Source organism: Rissa tridactyla, chromosome 2 (assembly GCF_028500815.1).
Source record: "Rissa tridactyla isolate bRisTri1 chromosome 2, bRisTri1.patW.cur.20221130, whole genome shotgun sequence".
Lineage (NCBI taxonomy): Eukaryota > Metazoa > Chordata > Aves > Charadriiformes > Laridae > Rissa > Rissa tridactyla.
Window position 1 is genome coordinate 20,386,360 of NC_071467.1, and position 18,035 is coordinate 20,404,394.

Below are 18,035 nucleotides of genomic sequence, written 5' to 3' on the forward strand. Positions count from 1 at the left end.
TGTTTTGCAGCGCTTGCAACAAAGCGGAGCTAAGTATAGCACAATGTTTTCCTGCAAGTATATGGCACAACTATATTTTTCGCTCCATTCTTTGAAGATGGAGGAGGCAACTGTTCAACAAGGACCATAGTGGAGAGTGAGGGAAATCTGTGCATTTTTGGCACCTGGGATTCTTTTTCAGTTTCTAATTTTTACATGTAACGAACCCTAAAAAGGCACACAAAATGTTGGAACATAAAGTGTTAAAAATGACTTTCCAGGTGACAGGTTACGTTTTCAACAAGACTTGTGTTGTTATGGCTCCTGCTAATATTTCTGGAGTTAGAAACCTGTCAGGGTTTCCATTTGGAGAGAGGGAGCTATAACTGTCTATAAAAATATGTTCCCAGCCAAAGCGTGCCACCTGAGGTCCTTGCTGAAAAGCAATTACAGTCTGGCAGCTTTGAAATGAGAGGAACATCAACAAGACTGGGAAATCTGCTGCTTTCTGACTGCGCTGCACTCCTAGAAGTCAGGAAATGTGTGACGATAGGTGCAGGGTGGCTGTTTGGGGTCTGCTTCTACGGGCCACTCTGCGCAGAATCAGGTTTGGATGGATGATTTTTGTTTGTGTAGATGTCTTTAGTGTCAGATTTTGTTGTGCTCTGGATGTCATTTCATAAATTACGCTCTTGATGGTTATTTTAACACCTTATATCCGTTTCCTAAATCTTTTGTGCAATTGGTCCTTTTCCTCTGGTTCACCACAACTTTAAGTAGCTCCAGCACACCCTTCCAATTTACGACGTCTCCCTGACTCGCCAGCTGGACTCCACACATAGCCTTGGTGCTCCAGGAAGGAAGACTTGGCATCAAGTGAGTCTGGGGTTAATGAAAGCCTGGAGTGGGAGGTTATAAAAATCAGATGGTTATAGTAATTGTAAGGGGCTATATGCTGAGTTTAATAGCTCCACGGGGAATGGTGATATATGAGGAGTGTAGGAGGAGAGAATGGGCATAGGAAGGTACCATTATATATATATATATGTATATCCCTCCTCCCCCTCCCCTTTCATTCCCTCTTTGCAGGATATTTTATATCTTTTTGCCAGAATCTAGTCTGACCCGACTGCACTGCGTCATCGAACAGTCCCTACAGAAAGCTTGCAGAGAAGGGGAAGCTGTTTCCAAGATCCAGGCCTTTCCTCTGGCTGCAATGAAATAGCCAAGTCTGATAATCGCACGTGATTCTCTCTCCTGCATTTTCCATGGTGATTCTAAATCATCTACTTCATCTTTTATCTCGATCAGATACTCACCCGTTTCATTTTATGTTCGGGCAGATGTAAGACAAGGTTTTTTAAAGGAAAACAGCCACAAAGTTAACATCACCTTGTATTTTAGTGTGCCACAAGTTCAGGGTCAGAGTCGCAGGGGCCAGTGCTCCTGCTCAGGTGGAAAGAGCGTGTAGCTGGAGGCAGGTTTATGGTAAAGGGCTGGCTGTAATCACAGACTCGCCGTCACAGCCTGCCTGTGATGACCAGCGTGGAGGCAAGTCGTGGGGAGCCCCGCGTGGAGGCACTGGCAGCCCCTGTACCAGGCCTTGGTGCTCCCATCCCGCTCCCTTCACAGAGGTGACGCCGCTCCTTGGTCTTCGTGACTCGGACCCTCCTGTCTTGTCCCATCACCCTGACTGTAAGGAGACCCTGGTGTTACTTACTAGGCATAAGAGGACGCTAAGATGAGGAACTGCCTCATGTTTAGGATCATGCTGTATCTGGATGATTGTAATAGCAGTTGCTGAAAATGAATGTTTAGGCAACAGTTAATAGTACTACATTGAGACATGGGGTTTATATTTTGGATTAAAAAATAGATAAAATAATCTTGGAAATATAAAAAAATCTTTTATAAGACAAAATCTTTTCTCTGGGACTATCTTGCATGCATTCTCTATCGTTCTTGCTTCAGTGTTAAAAGGTGCTTGTTTGTCCAGTTGACTTTGCAAAGCCAGCATTGTGACAAAAGATGCTTAAGATTCCAGCTTGTATATTTAAAGAATAATGAAATAAAACTGCGCTGGAAACCTAAATTCTGCCTTCATTTACATCTCCTTTTAATTTTGAAGGCCATGTTTTTAAGTGGATTAATAGAGAGCATAGTGAGTACAAAACCTTTGAGGGAGATACAAACACCTTCCATGTCATGATTTAATTAGTAGTTTTGTAAGGCTGGTTTTGGCAGGGAATGTGTATGCATGTGTATATGTGTGGATGTACACATTTACATGCGTGCAACTCATAACTTGAGCAAACTTTGTTCTGGAAGTCCTCGAGGCACAAGTGTGGAACGCCACAATGTTGTTTTTGCTGTCATGTTTTGGAGAGGAGCTGTACTTTGAAGAATATTCTAAATGCATCACTTTCTCCATTTTTCTAACATGGTTCGGTACTTCAGGTTAGGAAAGCCTGTTTTCCATATGCTTCACAATGTCAGAAAATACTAAAAACAAACAAAGAAAAACCCAACACCATAGAGACTACACGAGTAACTCAAGGTTTCAGTTTAAGTAGCTGTGTGTTTAAATATCAATGTGTTTAATGATGTTTTTTTTCAGAGGCAAAAGTAAGTGTCATAACTTCCTAAAAAATTGCCTCTGGTGGTAAAGATGAAAATGTGCTTATGATTCTCAGCTGCAGCTTTATGTGTTAAAAACATCTCCCAAAAATCTTAAGGAATTACAAACTCAAGTAAATCCAGGATACAAAGTGAGAGGTGGATTTAAATATTTTGCGCTCTTCCTGCAAAATAACTGTGTGAAGAAAACAGGTGTTTTAGGGGATCATTTGCATGCACTTTCCTAGGTCCATGTGCTTGCACTCACGTACGCAATGAAATAAATTTGTTCTCAGTCATTTGCACTTCTCATTTTAGAGCCCAGACCTGTCCACACCAAGGCTTCTTTTTATAGATAGTTATGTGAATGAAGATTTACTACTTTTTTTTTTTTTGAGGTCCTAGTATGTGACTTTGAACAAATATATATGAGAGCATGTTTAGTACTGCTAATTTTAGGTGGCTGTTATTAAACGACAGCATGCCTATGATTTTCTTTATTCAGATGATGCTTTTTGGCCTCTCCATGGGCTTTCCTAAGTCCAGTTCTTAAACAGCTTTTGCCTGTCTTTACAGAAAACTCATATCATCTGCTTCCAGTGGGAATAAGTGTTTTCTTTCTTCCAGTTAATTACTTCGAGTTAAAAATCTAGTGATGAGAGCTGTAATCATGATACGAATTAGCAGGCTGAGTTAAGTTGCGCCAAGGCTGTACTACACAGTCCTTCCTCTGCAAAACGATCCACAAATATTTATCGCTAAGAAAACTGTACCAAGACTGCCATTGACTGGCAGTGATAGTTTAATTTTTTTTCTCTTTGGCAAATGGTCTTGCATAGCTTCCTTTTGTATGGATGGCAAACTTTTGATTACAGCTGTGTTATCACATTGGGTGGATACATCCTGCTTTATTCCAAACACGAGATGTAACTGTTAGGCTCTTTTGCTTTCTCTCTGTCTGTTATTTTAAGTGTTAGAAATATGGTTTGGTATTCTGGTCTCTATTCACTGTTGAGTTTGGGGATTTGAGGGCTTAGAGGGGTGGGGTTGGTTTTTTTGGTTGGGTTTTTTGGATCCCTTTATGTTATTTGTCAATTATCTCAATTTTTTAACTTACATTATTTGCTATTTATGTCTCCTTTGAAGCTGTGCTTTGATACCACTTCCACATAATTATTCAAATTTTTTTAGTCAGAATGGGTTTTTTTTGCCCTACATTTTTGTTTTGATATGTGTGATACTATGGCTTGTTACTCACCCAGTAGAATATCCTTAAACAATTACCAATTTTAACTGTTCCCAACTTCTAATTTTTGTTCCCGGTCAATTATACCAACCAGTAATTTAAGCTCGGCAAATTTGGCCCTTGCAAAGTTGAAAATAATCACATTTCTGGGTTATGCTATGTACTGCTTGTACAGTGAAAATGTAGCCAATCCAAAACTCACAGGTACATTGTCAACTGCTAATTTTTGATCAACAGTTACCTGGTTGTTGTCTTAAAAGTTAATCTAGTTGGATTTCCCCAATGCCAATGTTTCCTGGAAATGCCATTTCTCTTTGCTGTTAGCTGATGGCTAAGAAAGAATTTATCCTGGTCTCTTGGGAGGGCTGGAGGTGGTAACGTTCTGGTCTTGTGAGTGGGCTTTATAGGCCGTGGAGCTGCTGTACTGTGTGTGCGAGACACTAAAAGGTAACGGTTGTCTGATGCAGAATCCTGCCCCATCGCCGCTTCTCCCAGTCTCGCGTCCTGGAACGAGGTGGCTGGGTAGGATATTCAGCATTTGAACGTACAGGCCTTTCTCCTCAGTCTTGGTAATACAAAGTGGGTATCTGTATCCAAATTCTCATTTTAGGAGTGTGATAATGAAAGCTCTGTTCTGGTGTCGGAGTAGGGTAGGGTGGTTTGTGCTTGCAGGAGCTCCTCTGCTTGCAGGAGGCAGGAAGTTGCCACCTGTCCTTCTGGAACATCTCTGCTTCTTTCAAAATATAGTATCTCTGGGGGAAGCTTCCAGGATTTTTGGCCAATGGTGGATGTTGTCTTGTGCTTTCCTGGATGTCGTCTGGTTTGATCTGAGCTGTATTGTTACCTATAGGTCTTTTCTTCTGGTGAGCTTTTTTCTCTTAAGATAGCTCACTTTGTGTGGGAAAGCATACTTTCAGCTGTGAAGATATCATAGAATAGTTTGGGTTGGAAAGGACCTTTAAAGGTCACTTTGTCCAACTTCCCCTGCAATGAGCAGGGATCTTCAAGTAGATCAAGTTCCTCAGAGCCCAGTCCAACCTCACCTTAAATGTTTCCAGGGATGGAGCATCTACCACCTCTCTGGGCAACCTGTTCCAGTGTTTCACCACCCTCATTGTAAAAAATTTCTTCCTTAGATCTAGTCTAAATCTACCCTCTTTTTGTTTAAAACCATTACCCCTTCTCCTATCATTACACTCCCTGATAAAGAGTCCCTCCCCATCTTTCCTATAGGCCCCCTTTCAGTACTGGAAGGCTGCTATAGGGTCTCCCCAGAGCCTTCTCTTCTTCAGGCTGAAGAGTGCCAAATGTCTCAGTCTTTCCTCACAGAAGAGGTGCTCCAGCCCTCTGATCAATTTTGTGGCCCTCCTCTGGACCCACTCCAACACATCCATGTCCTTCTTATGTTGGGGGCTCCAAAGCTGGACGCAGTACTCCAGCTGGGGTCTCACGAGAGCGGAGTAAAGGGGCAGAATCCCTCGACCTGCTGGCCACGCTGCTTTTGATGCAGCCCAGGATACAGTTGGCTTTCAGGGCTGTGGGTGCACATTGCCAACTCATGTTGAGCTTCTCATCAACCAACACCTCCAAGTCCTTCTCCTCAGGGCTGCTCTCAATCCCTTCATCCCCCAGCCTGTATTGATACCAGGGTTGAATATCCTTTAGGTTCCCTTATTTGCAATTACAGAACATTTCCAAAATGTTTTGTTTCCATTTCATTGATACTTTTTTCCTCCCTCTATGGGATCTCCAGTGAAATGGAATATATCCGGACATCCAAAAAATGTTCCATATCCCCATGTGCTTTGTTACCTCTTTGTCCTCCATCAGAAATGTGTTGCATATCATGTAGCTCAAGCTGCTTCCTTCTTCAAGAAGTGAAATATGGTTATTCAGATGCAGGTCATAGAACTACAGGATAAGTCAGTCTGGAAGAGACCTCCCAAGCAGGAGATTCGACCTCCCGTATCAGTCTCCTGCTCAAAGTAGGATCAGGTCTGCGGCCAGACCAGGTTAGTTGAGGATTTATCCAGTTGGAGCTTGAAATGGTTGTACCTTCCTTTACCTGTTCAGGAGTATGGTGATGCCACTTGGAGTCCTGGACTTACTGAAACTGGGTAGCTGTTGGAGTAACCACAGCTTCCATCTGGCTTTGCATTTCCTTCCTGGGCAAGGAGAAAACCGCATCTGCTCTCTGCCTAGTGCTTCAAAAGAGTTGAAATGGATTCAGCTCATGTACCCCACCTGGGATCTTGTAAGTGCTATCATTTTTTTCACAGTACCCAAATGAGTTTCTCTACAGACTTGTCATATCTACCTGGAGACTACCAGGCTCGTCCTCTGCAGTGGCGTGGGGAGCAATTTTACTTCTGTGTGGTCCAAGCTTCATTCTCAGCCTAATGCCTAACCTGAAACCCAGCTTGCCTCCATCAGGCTTGGACATCTGGCAAATCTGCTTGTACAGACCCCCACTGAAGCTTTGCTCAGAACTAGCTCAGTGTAAGGACCTGTACAACATTTCTTCTGCAAAACTTATGATATTGTGAATATAACCTTACATGCACTTCAAAGTTTCCTACTCAGCTTCTTACGTCTGAGGCCATTAAATCTTCCAGTCTATTCCCAACTATCTAAACCTTATATTTCTTCATTCTTAGAGGGTATCTCTTTCTGTACTTTCAGTTTAATAATGTTCTTTAAAAAAAAAAAAAAAAAAAAAAAGAAGCAAAAAGCTCCACTTACACGCTGTTCAACATTTCAGAAGTTTGGTGTTTATGAAACATTAACCAGTGTGTTCACTGCTTTATAAACTGGAGAAATAAGGCATGTTCTTCACTGGAACAGATTTACAATCACAGTCAAATGTTTATTTGTTTGGCATTTCCTTTACATGCCAGTTCCTGTTGTACAATAAAATGAGATAATAAACAATAGTTGAGCATGTAGTCATTAGTTTAGCGATGCCTAATATAACAATGAAAAGAACTATGTAGTCTTTGCCTCTGTTAATTTCTGTTGGAATTGCTGTATGGATTATCTAGCTTCAGGTTTTATATCTATCACTTTTAAAATATGTTGAATTTAATCTTCCAGGAAGTGAAAAGAAAGACTTGAGCTCCTTCTCTGACTACTTTTTTTTTTCTGTTCTTCAATCTTTTCTACCTTTTTAGGAATTGTTCGATAAAAGTGAATATCATGCATCATACATAACGTCTTCTCGTATGTCATTGTACTTTGTGTCTTAAGCAGAGTGTTCTGGATCTTCACCTCTTTAGCTTTAGTGCTTCCAATATGTTTTGTCTTCAGTGGTTTGGGTGGATCTGGATTTGGAACTGTGTTTTTGTTGGAACACCTCTATGTTGGATCCCCGCAGTTTTCAGTGCTTGGAAAAGTTATAACTTACAACAGAAGACAAAGTAAACACATCATCAAAGGGGAAAAAATTAAATCTCTGTTTATTCACCTGCATGCTAGAGATGAATCTTATTCACAGCAGCTAGCTGAAATATTCTAGATATTAAAAGGCTTGGGAAAAAATGAATTTGTTTAAATGCCTGGTACTTTGTTGCTATAGGATTTGTGTCCCAGATGTTGCTTTGCGGCGGCAATATGCTGGATGAAGTTTGCTGTTGAATGTGCCACCAGATAGCGGCACATAGAATACGTACATGGGGAAAATGCATTTCTGTGCAATTTTGTAGTTCAGAAATAGGCTGTGACAGCCTGTGCATTTCTGGATGACTATAGCATGGGAACCTGAAATGGAAAGTTCTGAAACTAGTGTCCAAGTGACTTTTAACCACCTTAGAGGTAGAAATATGCTGCATTGCGGACTCCACTGACCAGGCCTCCCCACCAGGGTGGTGCTATCAGGAAAGTAAAGGCACGTTTGGCTTTTATTTTTGTTTCTCTTTGCAGCTTCCACATTAATGCACATTAATAGCATAACAAAGGGTTGGTCCAAGGTATAGTAAGTCTCTGGAAGGAACACGACTGTTTCTTCTGTATTAGAAGTGGAACTACCAGGCTGTTTGAGCGTCTGCTCAGGCTTCCCAGTTTATTTTCAACGGAAGGCAAATAAACTTCCCACTTGAAATAAGCTGGGGAACGTGGGGGTTGTCACATACTGTCTTCCCTGCTTCCCTCTTCCTACGTACAAAGCCTAGAAGGAGCTCCTGCGCCTCATACGTAGGTGAGAGGTAGGAGATGTGATTTTCAAAAGCCTGTTTGGGAGGACACAGCGACTGGTTTTGAAAATTCCCGATTGCTGCTGTAGACAGTTTATGGTCAGCTCTGTGTGGATGCAGAGCTCCCGATGCTGAGCATCTAGGCAGCTGATGCTCACACTCTTCTGTACTTCCCTGTCTGCAGGAGACCTGAGACTGGTGAGTGGCTGAGTGGTGGCCTGGAGAGAGGCAGCTGTGGACATGCCCTCGATGAAACCAGCCCACTGTGCCACTGAGGCAAAAGACCCCCGCCACTGCACGAAGGGCATGCCAGAGAGAGCTGGGCACTGGGGGTAGATCCAAGGGGTGGAACAGACTCTGTTCCATCAATTGGTTTGTGCAGTTTTCATCAGATGTAACCAATCTGTGCTGTTGCCAAAGGTGCTTTGCCTCCATGTCTGAATTGCTGGGGTTCAGGGAAAACCCCAGAATCTCAGGTGTGATTATTTTCTGGTGATTTCTACATTTTACCCTATAAACGTGTGAAAAGCTGAAGGAGTAAGTAATGTAAAATCTAAATAAGAGAAATTGGAAGACAAGTTGTTCTTCAAAAGTATAGCATGTAAAAAATCCGATTTAGTTTTATGGTTGGAGTTTCATGAGGTTACTATACATGAAGCTACCCAGCATTTAATCAAATTATCTGGGGCTTATAAAGTATCCTAAATCATAAATATGCCTGATGGAAGTTAATTTAAAGCTTCTATGATGGCTGTTTTTACAGAGACTGAAGATGCCAGATAAGATAAAGAATTTTGAGATTTGGAGTAGAAAAAACTGCCCACAGCTGTGCAAACAGTACAATGATGGGCATGTATTGGCCATGTTTTGGTACTGCAAGACTACAGGGTTCCTAAAAAAGCATCATTCTAGCAACTCATAAGCAGATGAAACAGAGGTCGTCTTGCAGGAACTCTTCTCAGTGTGATAACAGCTGAAGCAGCCACTTTACAAATCAACAATTTGAGTGGATTAAAGGAAATGGCCGGTCTATCTGTGGGTGTAATGCAATTTCTTACTATAGCTGAAGGAGATTGGCCTATAAATTAAAACTCAGAAGTGGGATTGACAACATGCACATGAATGTGCATCATGTAAGACTTTTGAACACTAAATGTAGGCATTTGGGGGGCTAGGCTTCAATGCAGGGGACCCATGAGTGGTATTTGTGAACCAGTTGGTTGGTAAGGCTTGGTTGTTGTGGTTTTGTTTTTGTTTTTTTCTGACCAGGCTATGTAGCCGACCTGTACGCATGAACACAAAGGAAGAGGGCTTTTTTTAGTATATTTTATTTTACCTTTTTTTTGTCTCTGCATGCACTTTGTAGCTGTGATGCTTTGACCTTTTATCCCCAGTGTTTCAAGTGTGAGTGTTGAATTACTCTCTGTCAGTGACAGCAGGAAGACCTAGGATAAAACCAGTGAAGCTGTAAACAGCAAACAGCAATAAAAGCTAATATTTCCTATGACATTTGAACAGGGAGTGGAACATTTTCCTCTCTGTGTCTATTTCTGTACTTGAATTTTAGGATGACAGGTGATGGAGTGGTGTTTGTGACCTGCAACAGATGTTCCATATTTTTTTTTCCATCCGGTAGCCAGAAAGGACTTCCTGTGTGTAAAACATAAATTGTTGACAGCTCTGGATTTGTGGACTGGAAGGATGAGTACCGTCACTGGGGAACACTGGGGAAATGGAAGAGGTCTGAGCAACCAGACTGAGGAAGCATTGCTGCTCCATGTCCAGGGAGAGGGGAAATGTCCCCCAAGGAACTGAACAGAGAGAAATTGTGGAGGAGTGACATCAGAAATAGAAGGAGGAAGCAGCATTCAGTAGAGCTGAGGGCAAGTGAGGACTGGTAGGCTGCAAACAGTAGACAGAAGAGGACAAGGGGATTTAAATGTTTCCAGTTGATAGCAGGTATCCGTAAAGTAAGCTATGAGACATGGCTTTAACAGCTCCAGATGGCCGAATGAATAAAGACGGGTGAGATACCTCTGTGACTGGTAGTTCAGCCCAGCTGGAAAGAAAGTCAGTAATATTCTCAAAATAGCTAAGCAACCAAGGCATCCTGAAACCAACATGGATGCCATTTTATTGATAAAGTAGGTTCCTGAATTTGGTAGTCAGTATGCAATGCTGATAATGCCTATAGTCACTGAATATTGCAGAATATCTCAACGTGTAGGTGATTTCTTGAGACTTGCCTGCAGGAGAATAACACCTCACTGATCACAGTGATTCTCCCTACCACGGTGGTGGGGAAAACAGTACAGAAAATTATGAAATTATTCAGCTGGATAGCCATGTGGCAAAAGTAAACTGTTTTGATTTGGAAGTGGAATAAAGTCCACTGTCTTTTGAATATATATGGAATGAAGACAAGTCTTCTGAGGCCTAGACTAGAATAATCAGAAGGACATTATATCAATAATGAGAGAATGAAATGAGCTGAAAAATTAGAGTAGTTTAGGCATAAAATTATGATACTGAAAATATAGTTAAGACCTCCAAAGGAAGTGAAGAAATGGTTTCATAATAAGCAGGCAAAATTGTTCACTTATGAGCATAAATTTGGTGAGATTTATACCAAACTCATTGAAGTGAAAGGCCACCCTACAGTTAGTCTATCTTCAGAGGAAGAGTGGGGAACGTTTGGGTCTTCTGAGTTGTGAACAACTTCAGAGAAGATGATCACGAGTGGTTAAGGCCCAGTGTCTTGAGAAAGATAGCATGGGGTGATCTCCTGCATAACTCCAAAAAATGGCTGCCTCCTACCCAGAGCAGCGTAGTACTTGGTAAACAGTGTCTTTGTGGTCAAAAAACTTACATAACTCATGAATGTTTCAGGACAGTAACATCTAGGAAAAGCAGAGAAGTTATATCACTTCGGTGTTTGGCACTGGTACAATCGCTTTTCCATTGCTGAACTCTTTTTTGGTGTCCATAAGCCTCTTGATAAAATGGTAAGAGATTGATCAAAGGACTGGATACTTTGCCTTGCGGTGAGACATTCTGGAATCTTGCTCTGTTTATCTTACCCATGAGAAGGCTAAGACTTGACCTGATCAGAGTGTCTACATTGGGGAAAAAAACATTGAAAAACTGTTAACAATCTGGCAGGCGAAGATATAAAAAGGTCCAGTGGTTGCTATTTGAAGTTCAAAATTCCGCTGCAGATTTTCAACAGTGAGAGTGATTAGCCCCTATGATATCTTAACAAAGGTTGTGGTGGTTTCCTTACCGCTGACAATTTAAAAATCAAGATTGAACGGTTTCTTAAATGATATGTTTTAGTAAAGCACAAGTTCTGTGGCTTCTTTGTACAGGGCATTGGGCTAATTGTTCATAAAAATCCCCTTTGACCTTGAATCTCTTAATTCTCCTAAAGACAATGAATGACTAGAGTCAAGCTAGCAAAATTTTTTTCCTTTTTTTTTTTGTTATTGATGTTTTCTGCCCAAAACTTACTTTTGCTTTTACACAGTTCTAATGAAAAATAGGTATTTTTCTTGGCCAGCTTCCGTTCATAGCCCATCAGATGCTTTTTAACTATAACGAACTTGCAGTCTTACAGTGTTAGTACATTGGTATACTATGTAATATTGGTGTCTCTGTAAAGCTGTATTCTCTGTTCCATTCTTTGGTACTCTGAGGACACATGCCAGGCATGAGCGTATTTTAATTGGATTTATTGAGATATGTATGGGATATCTTTAAAGCATTAATTGAATTCAGCATTATGAACTCCACTCTTTCTGCAATAAGTGCAGCTTGTAGTCATCTTTTAGTTGCATCCCTCCTCCAAATCCTGTCTGCACACCTCATGTTTACTGTGATAAGTGTCTTGGAGACATTCCTGCTAGATCTGAACTAAAATCCAATTGCCAGCATTTATGTGGCTGCAATCCCAGTTAGGACAACAGTGCCATTAAGCTGGCCGTTGTACCAGCAAGCTCAGTTTCTGACTTCAGAGAGTACAAAACACCAAAGATTGTCAAAAAGGGACAAAATGTCAAGGCAGCAAGTGATATTAGGAACATAATGAGCATGTTAGCCTGGCCCTCTAAAGAAACGGTGTTCAGGGAATGACTTTTTGTAGTGCTTGTTTTCCTGCCAGGCCCTCCTCTTTCTCCAATTGGTTTTGGATTCATTTGTCTGTTGCAGCCTGATTTTTACAGAAATAAAAATACCAGGTTCTTGTGGTGAGCCGAAGCACCAGGTTCAAAAGAGGTTTGTGACACCTAACAAGTGGGTATAGAAGAAGGACACAAATTAGTAGCAGTTGTTGTGGTATGGGCTGCAAGACAGTAAGATGATAGGAAATCAAATGCTTGTTCTCTTGCTTACAGAACAACTTGTGTTCTTGTGGGGAACAGGCTAGACTCATTTTGTACTGTTGATTCTCTTGTGATTTCAAATAGTCATAACAATTCACTTAAAACCGCTTCAGCAATATGGCTTAAATACATTTGATCCAGACAAGAGTTAAAGTAATTAGCTGACATTTGATTTTACTTGATATGGATCCAAACCATGAAACTTTGAACACCCTTAGAGTTCAGAAGTGTTTCATTCAGTGCTTGGGTACTAGTCTGTGTTCTGAAGTAACCTTTGCAAACTTGGCAAGTTTAATCCCAGATTTAAAATAAAAAAAGCAATATAGGGAATCGAGTCCGTAAATGTTTTTTCTTTAAATACAGAGATGCTCTGTAGTATATTTGTAGATGCAGCAAGCAGAAGGAATAGAAGATGCGTTATCTGCGTAAAGGTGTGTGTTTATGTGCGGTGTTCACGCCCGCGGACATGCTTATGTGGCTGTACAAAACATTCCTCCTGCTGCAGGGACCTTAAAATCCTAACAGCCAGCCAGGGCAATCGTGCGCTTTGAGACCCGGAGGATGGTGCTAACTTAGAGCATGTGTGCGTTTTCGGTTTTATGATGTGACGACAGCAGCGCTGTGACACTGGTTAGCATTTGTGGGCCTTGTGGAAGGAGCGAGTTTCCATGAGGGATTTGGCTGGGGGAAACCTGCCTGCCTGGCACACAGAGCCAAGGAGGGCGTTCCAGGCAGGGTGGAAATGGAGATGAGTAGCGTGATGTTTTACATCGCCTATGGTGCAGCTGGTAACTTGGAATGCGATTGACCATGTTTTGTGAGCTTGTTATTTTTTCTTGCAGTTTAATACAGGAAGAAAAAGTCGAGGTTATGAAGAAATTCCAAAGGAAGTGTATAGATGTTTCTGCTGAACACAGAGGCAATCACTTCCTCCTTGAAAGAGCAATTATATGAGAATTGAGAAAGCTGAATGTGATAAGACTACATTACATTTGCCATGTTAAGAAACCAAGATGGAAAGGGAAGACTTTGGGGCAGGGGGCATTTTGGAGGATTAAGTAATAGCCTGTGTACATAGGGCCAAAGAGAGAAAGTTAAGGTGGTATCTTCAAGATGGCATGCCTATATGACCCCAAAACCAGTGCTACGGTATTTGATTTGTTAAAGTATATGTTCAGTAATTTAGTAGCAGAGCATCTCATGATTTCCCCTGCTTTGGGACAAGCTGAACTGACAGAAAGGTCACAGAAGTCAGCCTGCTTCCCGTGAAGCTCTGAAAAGGAACGACAAAGTGGAATAACACCAGTTCTGTGATACGCAGTTCACAATATCTCGCTGCATGCAAAATACCTGGAAATTATTCAGCTTGGTGCCTAAGCAGCACTGTGGGAAGTTTTCAGATTCTTTCATAAAGTTTACTCTCTCTATTACAGCACACAAATCATATTATCTCCCCTCACCATTGTATAATTCTTCAGTGATTTTTTTTTTTTTTTTTGCTTAATGTGGTAAAGAAAGAAAAGAAAAATACCTGATGCATTTTTATGTTTTTATTATAACTTCATAACTAGGAGAGCAATAGGGAAAGTCATCACTATGTGACCATCTTGAACTCGGTTATCCAAATTCAATGTATGATTTTAATAATCATTCATTTAAGTAACAACACCTGTGTCACATCTATAATACCTCATATCTGAGGATTTCAGAGCAGTTTACAGCTTTTGATGAACTGAATCTCACAGTGTTCCTATAATAGGGGAAAAAAATACAGTCATAGAAATTATAAATAATTTGTTAAGGCTGCTCAGGAGATAAGGTAGAAGGAGAGTCATGGTTTGGGGAACGTACGCACAAGTTAAAATTTTGGTATATATATACACACACCTTACAAAATTACTGTATTATTGAACTCTTTCATATATCTTGTGTTGACCTTAAACCATGAAAGATGTGCTGTCCATTTCCTAAACAAAGGATAGCATGGAATAATAGAGGATCATTTTATGCTGTTAACTCCTTTTCATGTGACAGTTAGGACAGAGCTATGGCTGAAGCCCAGAGAAGTCAGCATAATTAAATTTGTCTGCAGAACAAGGGCTTATCAACAAAGACTGCTTACCAGAAATAGAAAAAAGAGGTACTTGAGGAGAGCAACATGTGGGCAGTCGTAGATAAAGGGAAGTTGGACAGCAGAGTCAAACTGAGGCACATTTTGTAGACAAGAAGTCTGAATTTTAATGGAGGTCAATGAGGGAAGGTGGACATGAGACCTACATGGACACTGCAAATCTATCTGGTCCAGAGCCTCATCCCTGCTCCTCAAGTGACACTGTGGAGAATAGTGGCTTTTAACTATATCCATGCTGCTCAGCAATTGGCCTGGCCCTACGTCATAATCATGTACATGCTGTATATGAGATCCTGACTTCAGCTGATTCAAACTCCGAAGACCACTTTGAGTGGTGAATAAATTCAGGCATCTCGCATCTTTACTTTTGCTTTGTTCCTTTTAATTCTTTTGTTGTAGTACAGGCTTCTCTGAGGAACCTTGAACAAGCTGGAAGTACAGATTTACCGCGAGTGAGATGCAAGGAGACTAAAAGGGGATTCAGAAGTCTACAGGATTGCCCATCATGTGTTAAGCAACAATTGTTTTGGAGTACATGGTCAAATAGTATTTGATGTGGTTACAAATAAGCAATCCCTGCCGACAGTGAGATGAGGAATGCATCCAGGCCTTGCTCATCATCTGTTTGTTTCTCTTCTTGTATGTCTTTGAAGATGTGGATTGTGAATGAGAATAGTCGTAAGAGGAACTGTAGGAAAAGTTATATCTGAGGTCTTGTGAGCAACAGGAGATGGCAACTGGTTTAGGAGTATAAGGCAGTTGGTCTGGTAGGGTGTGTTGTTATGAAAGGGTTAACGGAGAGCTAAAGAATCGTCTGTATACCATAGAGAGTAAGGATGCTATTCCCATCAAGAGGCTCTCACCAAGTGAGCCTGGTGCCAGAGGACTCCAACGCTTCACATCGGGTCACTTGGCTTCTTGTCCTGCTTGCCACCCACTAGGATTATTTTGTATAAGATCGGAGTTGAATGCCGTCGTGCTGAACATGGTGAGGCATGTGTGGGGGACGGGAGCAGAGAGGGAGTGGGAATGTGGTGTGCAGATGTGTGAAGGTGAGAGTAAAGCTTATCAGCTACTGGTTCCAGAGGGTGGTGGGCTTTTCCTTTTTTCTTTTCCTGGCTCTGCTGGTGAAGTCATCCATTGAGCAACCTCAATTATCCAACCATACAAGATAAAAGTACCAGAGTACTATGTTAGGGTGTGAATACTTTCAAATATTTTAAAATATAACAATTAAACATAGTCCTTGCCCTTTTGGCCAGCTACTCTCAGGGTGGCCTCTATTAAAAAGCTTTTGAGACCCTAAAGGCGCTTTCTTTCTGTTGCGTAATATTTTTCTTTTGTTTCCAGTAAACCAGGTTTGAACTGGCAAGTTTCTGTGAAGTCCTGTAGCCAATTTAATATTTAAAACAGACCTGTTAAGTTGTACTGGATTCAGGAATGTCTTGAGCCATCCTCCCCCTGCTAACCTGCTGTGCTGACTCAGCGCCTGAGGAGGAATTGACAGCCCATGGGGACAGGGGAGTGTTCCGCGACTCTGTAGAAAGGCAGGATAATAAAAACTCATAAGGGCAGAGAGTGAAGCAGCTAAGGTTTGTGTTGCAGTTATCAGCCAAGTAATTACAAAAAAAAAAAACCACCCAAAAAATGAAACCAGGGAATAGAATTGAAGGCATGGCAGCTGGTGACCTAAAATGGCAATCTAAACTAAATGTCCTCCTTCGGTAATGTCTGTGCATATGGTTTTCAACCCATTTTGGGTAGAAACGTGTAGAAAAAAGCTCTTAGAAGTTAAAACTACTATTCTTTTTTTTTTTTTTTTTTTTTTTTTGGAGGGGGGAAATGTCTTGACGTTCTCATTAGAAAGACCACAAAGAGAGTGCAAGAAGACAGCTGTTCTAGGACCATGAGAGCTGTGGGCCAGCATGTGTTGCTAGTGCTGTACCTGTTCTGCAGAGTTCTCTACTCTTGATATTGCTCTCTTCACAAGTCAGAAATTGCATTAATGTGGTTGCTGGATATCCATGGACATATCAGGTGCATATATCAGGGTGCTGATGTTCTTATATTTTGTTGCTGTTGTGTGCTTACGTTCCTAGCTTCAAACTAGAATTCAGCACCTGGGTTTTATGTACATTATACTGGTGAACTTTATATAGCTTGGTCTCTGCTTGCCTGTACCTCTATTTTAAAAATGTGTAAATTCATTAAATTGCCCTACATACAATTAAAAATATAGAGATTGCATTTCTTTTTATTCACTCGCCAGCGCAGATATATGAGAGTGAGCGTGCTTTCAGAACCTTCCTTTCAAAATTACTTGTAGTCATGCGGTAGATAAGAAAAACTCTAGAGGGAAGAGGACCTCCAGCCAAAATAATTTCCAAATGATCTTAAAGTGTAATTTATCTTCTTATTTTGCAGCTAGCTATGGACCAAATCCAATTTGCAAAGGCTGTTTATCTTGTTCAAAGGATAATGGGTGCATCAGATGCCAACACAAGTTATTCTTCTTCCTACGACGAGAAGGGATGAGACAATATGGTGAATGCTTGCATTCCTGCCCATCGGGGTACTACGGACTCCGGACGCCAGATATGAACAGATGTTCAAGTGAGTTTGTTTTTTTTTAACTCTTACATTTGCTTTTGTAGGAAGGCCATAATTCACGCTCAGTTTTTAAGATGATATGTTGTGGAACACGGTGATATTTCCACGGATGTCTCAAGATCATCATAAAACTCCTTTGCTAAAGAACGTCCCAGCTCATTCGAAGATATGTAACAATCAGCAGATTAAATAGTTGATGCATTAACCTAGTTTTTATTGTTGTTGCTATTTTTATTGTTATTATTGCTTTAGTTCGAAGGGAAACGTAGGAAAGAATGATGATTTAAGCAGATATTCCAATTTTTACAAATTCCCCCTATGTGAAAATAAAAAGGATTAAGTATTAATTTAACAGTGCCTCATGTAGGTACTAGTGAGTACATGCACTAATATATGGGTGGGCTGCTTGTCATGCTTTTTGTTCCCACACAAATTTCAGGTGACCAGACACCTCACACCAGACGTGCTTTAATATGTAAGTGTTGCTATTTTAATAAAACAGATGCACTATTAAAAACAAACAAACAACCTTTCACTTTTAGTACTGCAGTTTATTTGGAAATTTACAACCTGCTAATGTGCAACAAGATTCCCTGTTTGCATGTTTGTGCCTAGAAGCACAACTGTTAAGACCAACAAGTGCTCTGGTATCTCTGTGCATTATCTCGCCGCTGTCTGGCAGTTGTGCTGATCCGTATTGATTTTTCCATATGCTCATATGCAGCGTATTAGCCATATGGATTATTAATCATTGGTATTACCTCTAATTCGTATTTATGTTTTAGGGTTTTTTTTGTGCATGTGTCATAGTCTGACCAAAATTAGGTCACCGAACCTAAGAACCTGAAGTGAGAAATAGCTTTTCTTTGCTTCCTGGAATAATCAGG

The 18,035-nt window shown here is 40.9% G+C and overlaps 1 protein-coding gene across 2 annotated transcripts in view; it reads left to right on the forward strand.

The window, feature by feature from the left end:
- The window catches only part of RSPO2 (R-spondin 2), a 108,401-nt gene that overhangs the window by 36,194 nt on the left and 54,172 nt on the right, over nt 1–18,035 (forward strand). For both annotated transcript variants that reach the window (XM_054191642.1, XM_054191644.1), the window contains one exon: nt 16,963–17,151. In XM_054191642.1, coding sequence (XP_054047617.1) covers nt 16,963–17,151 — 189 coding nt within the window. The remainder of the gene's footprint in view (nt 1–16,962; nt 17,152–18,035) is intronic.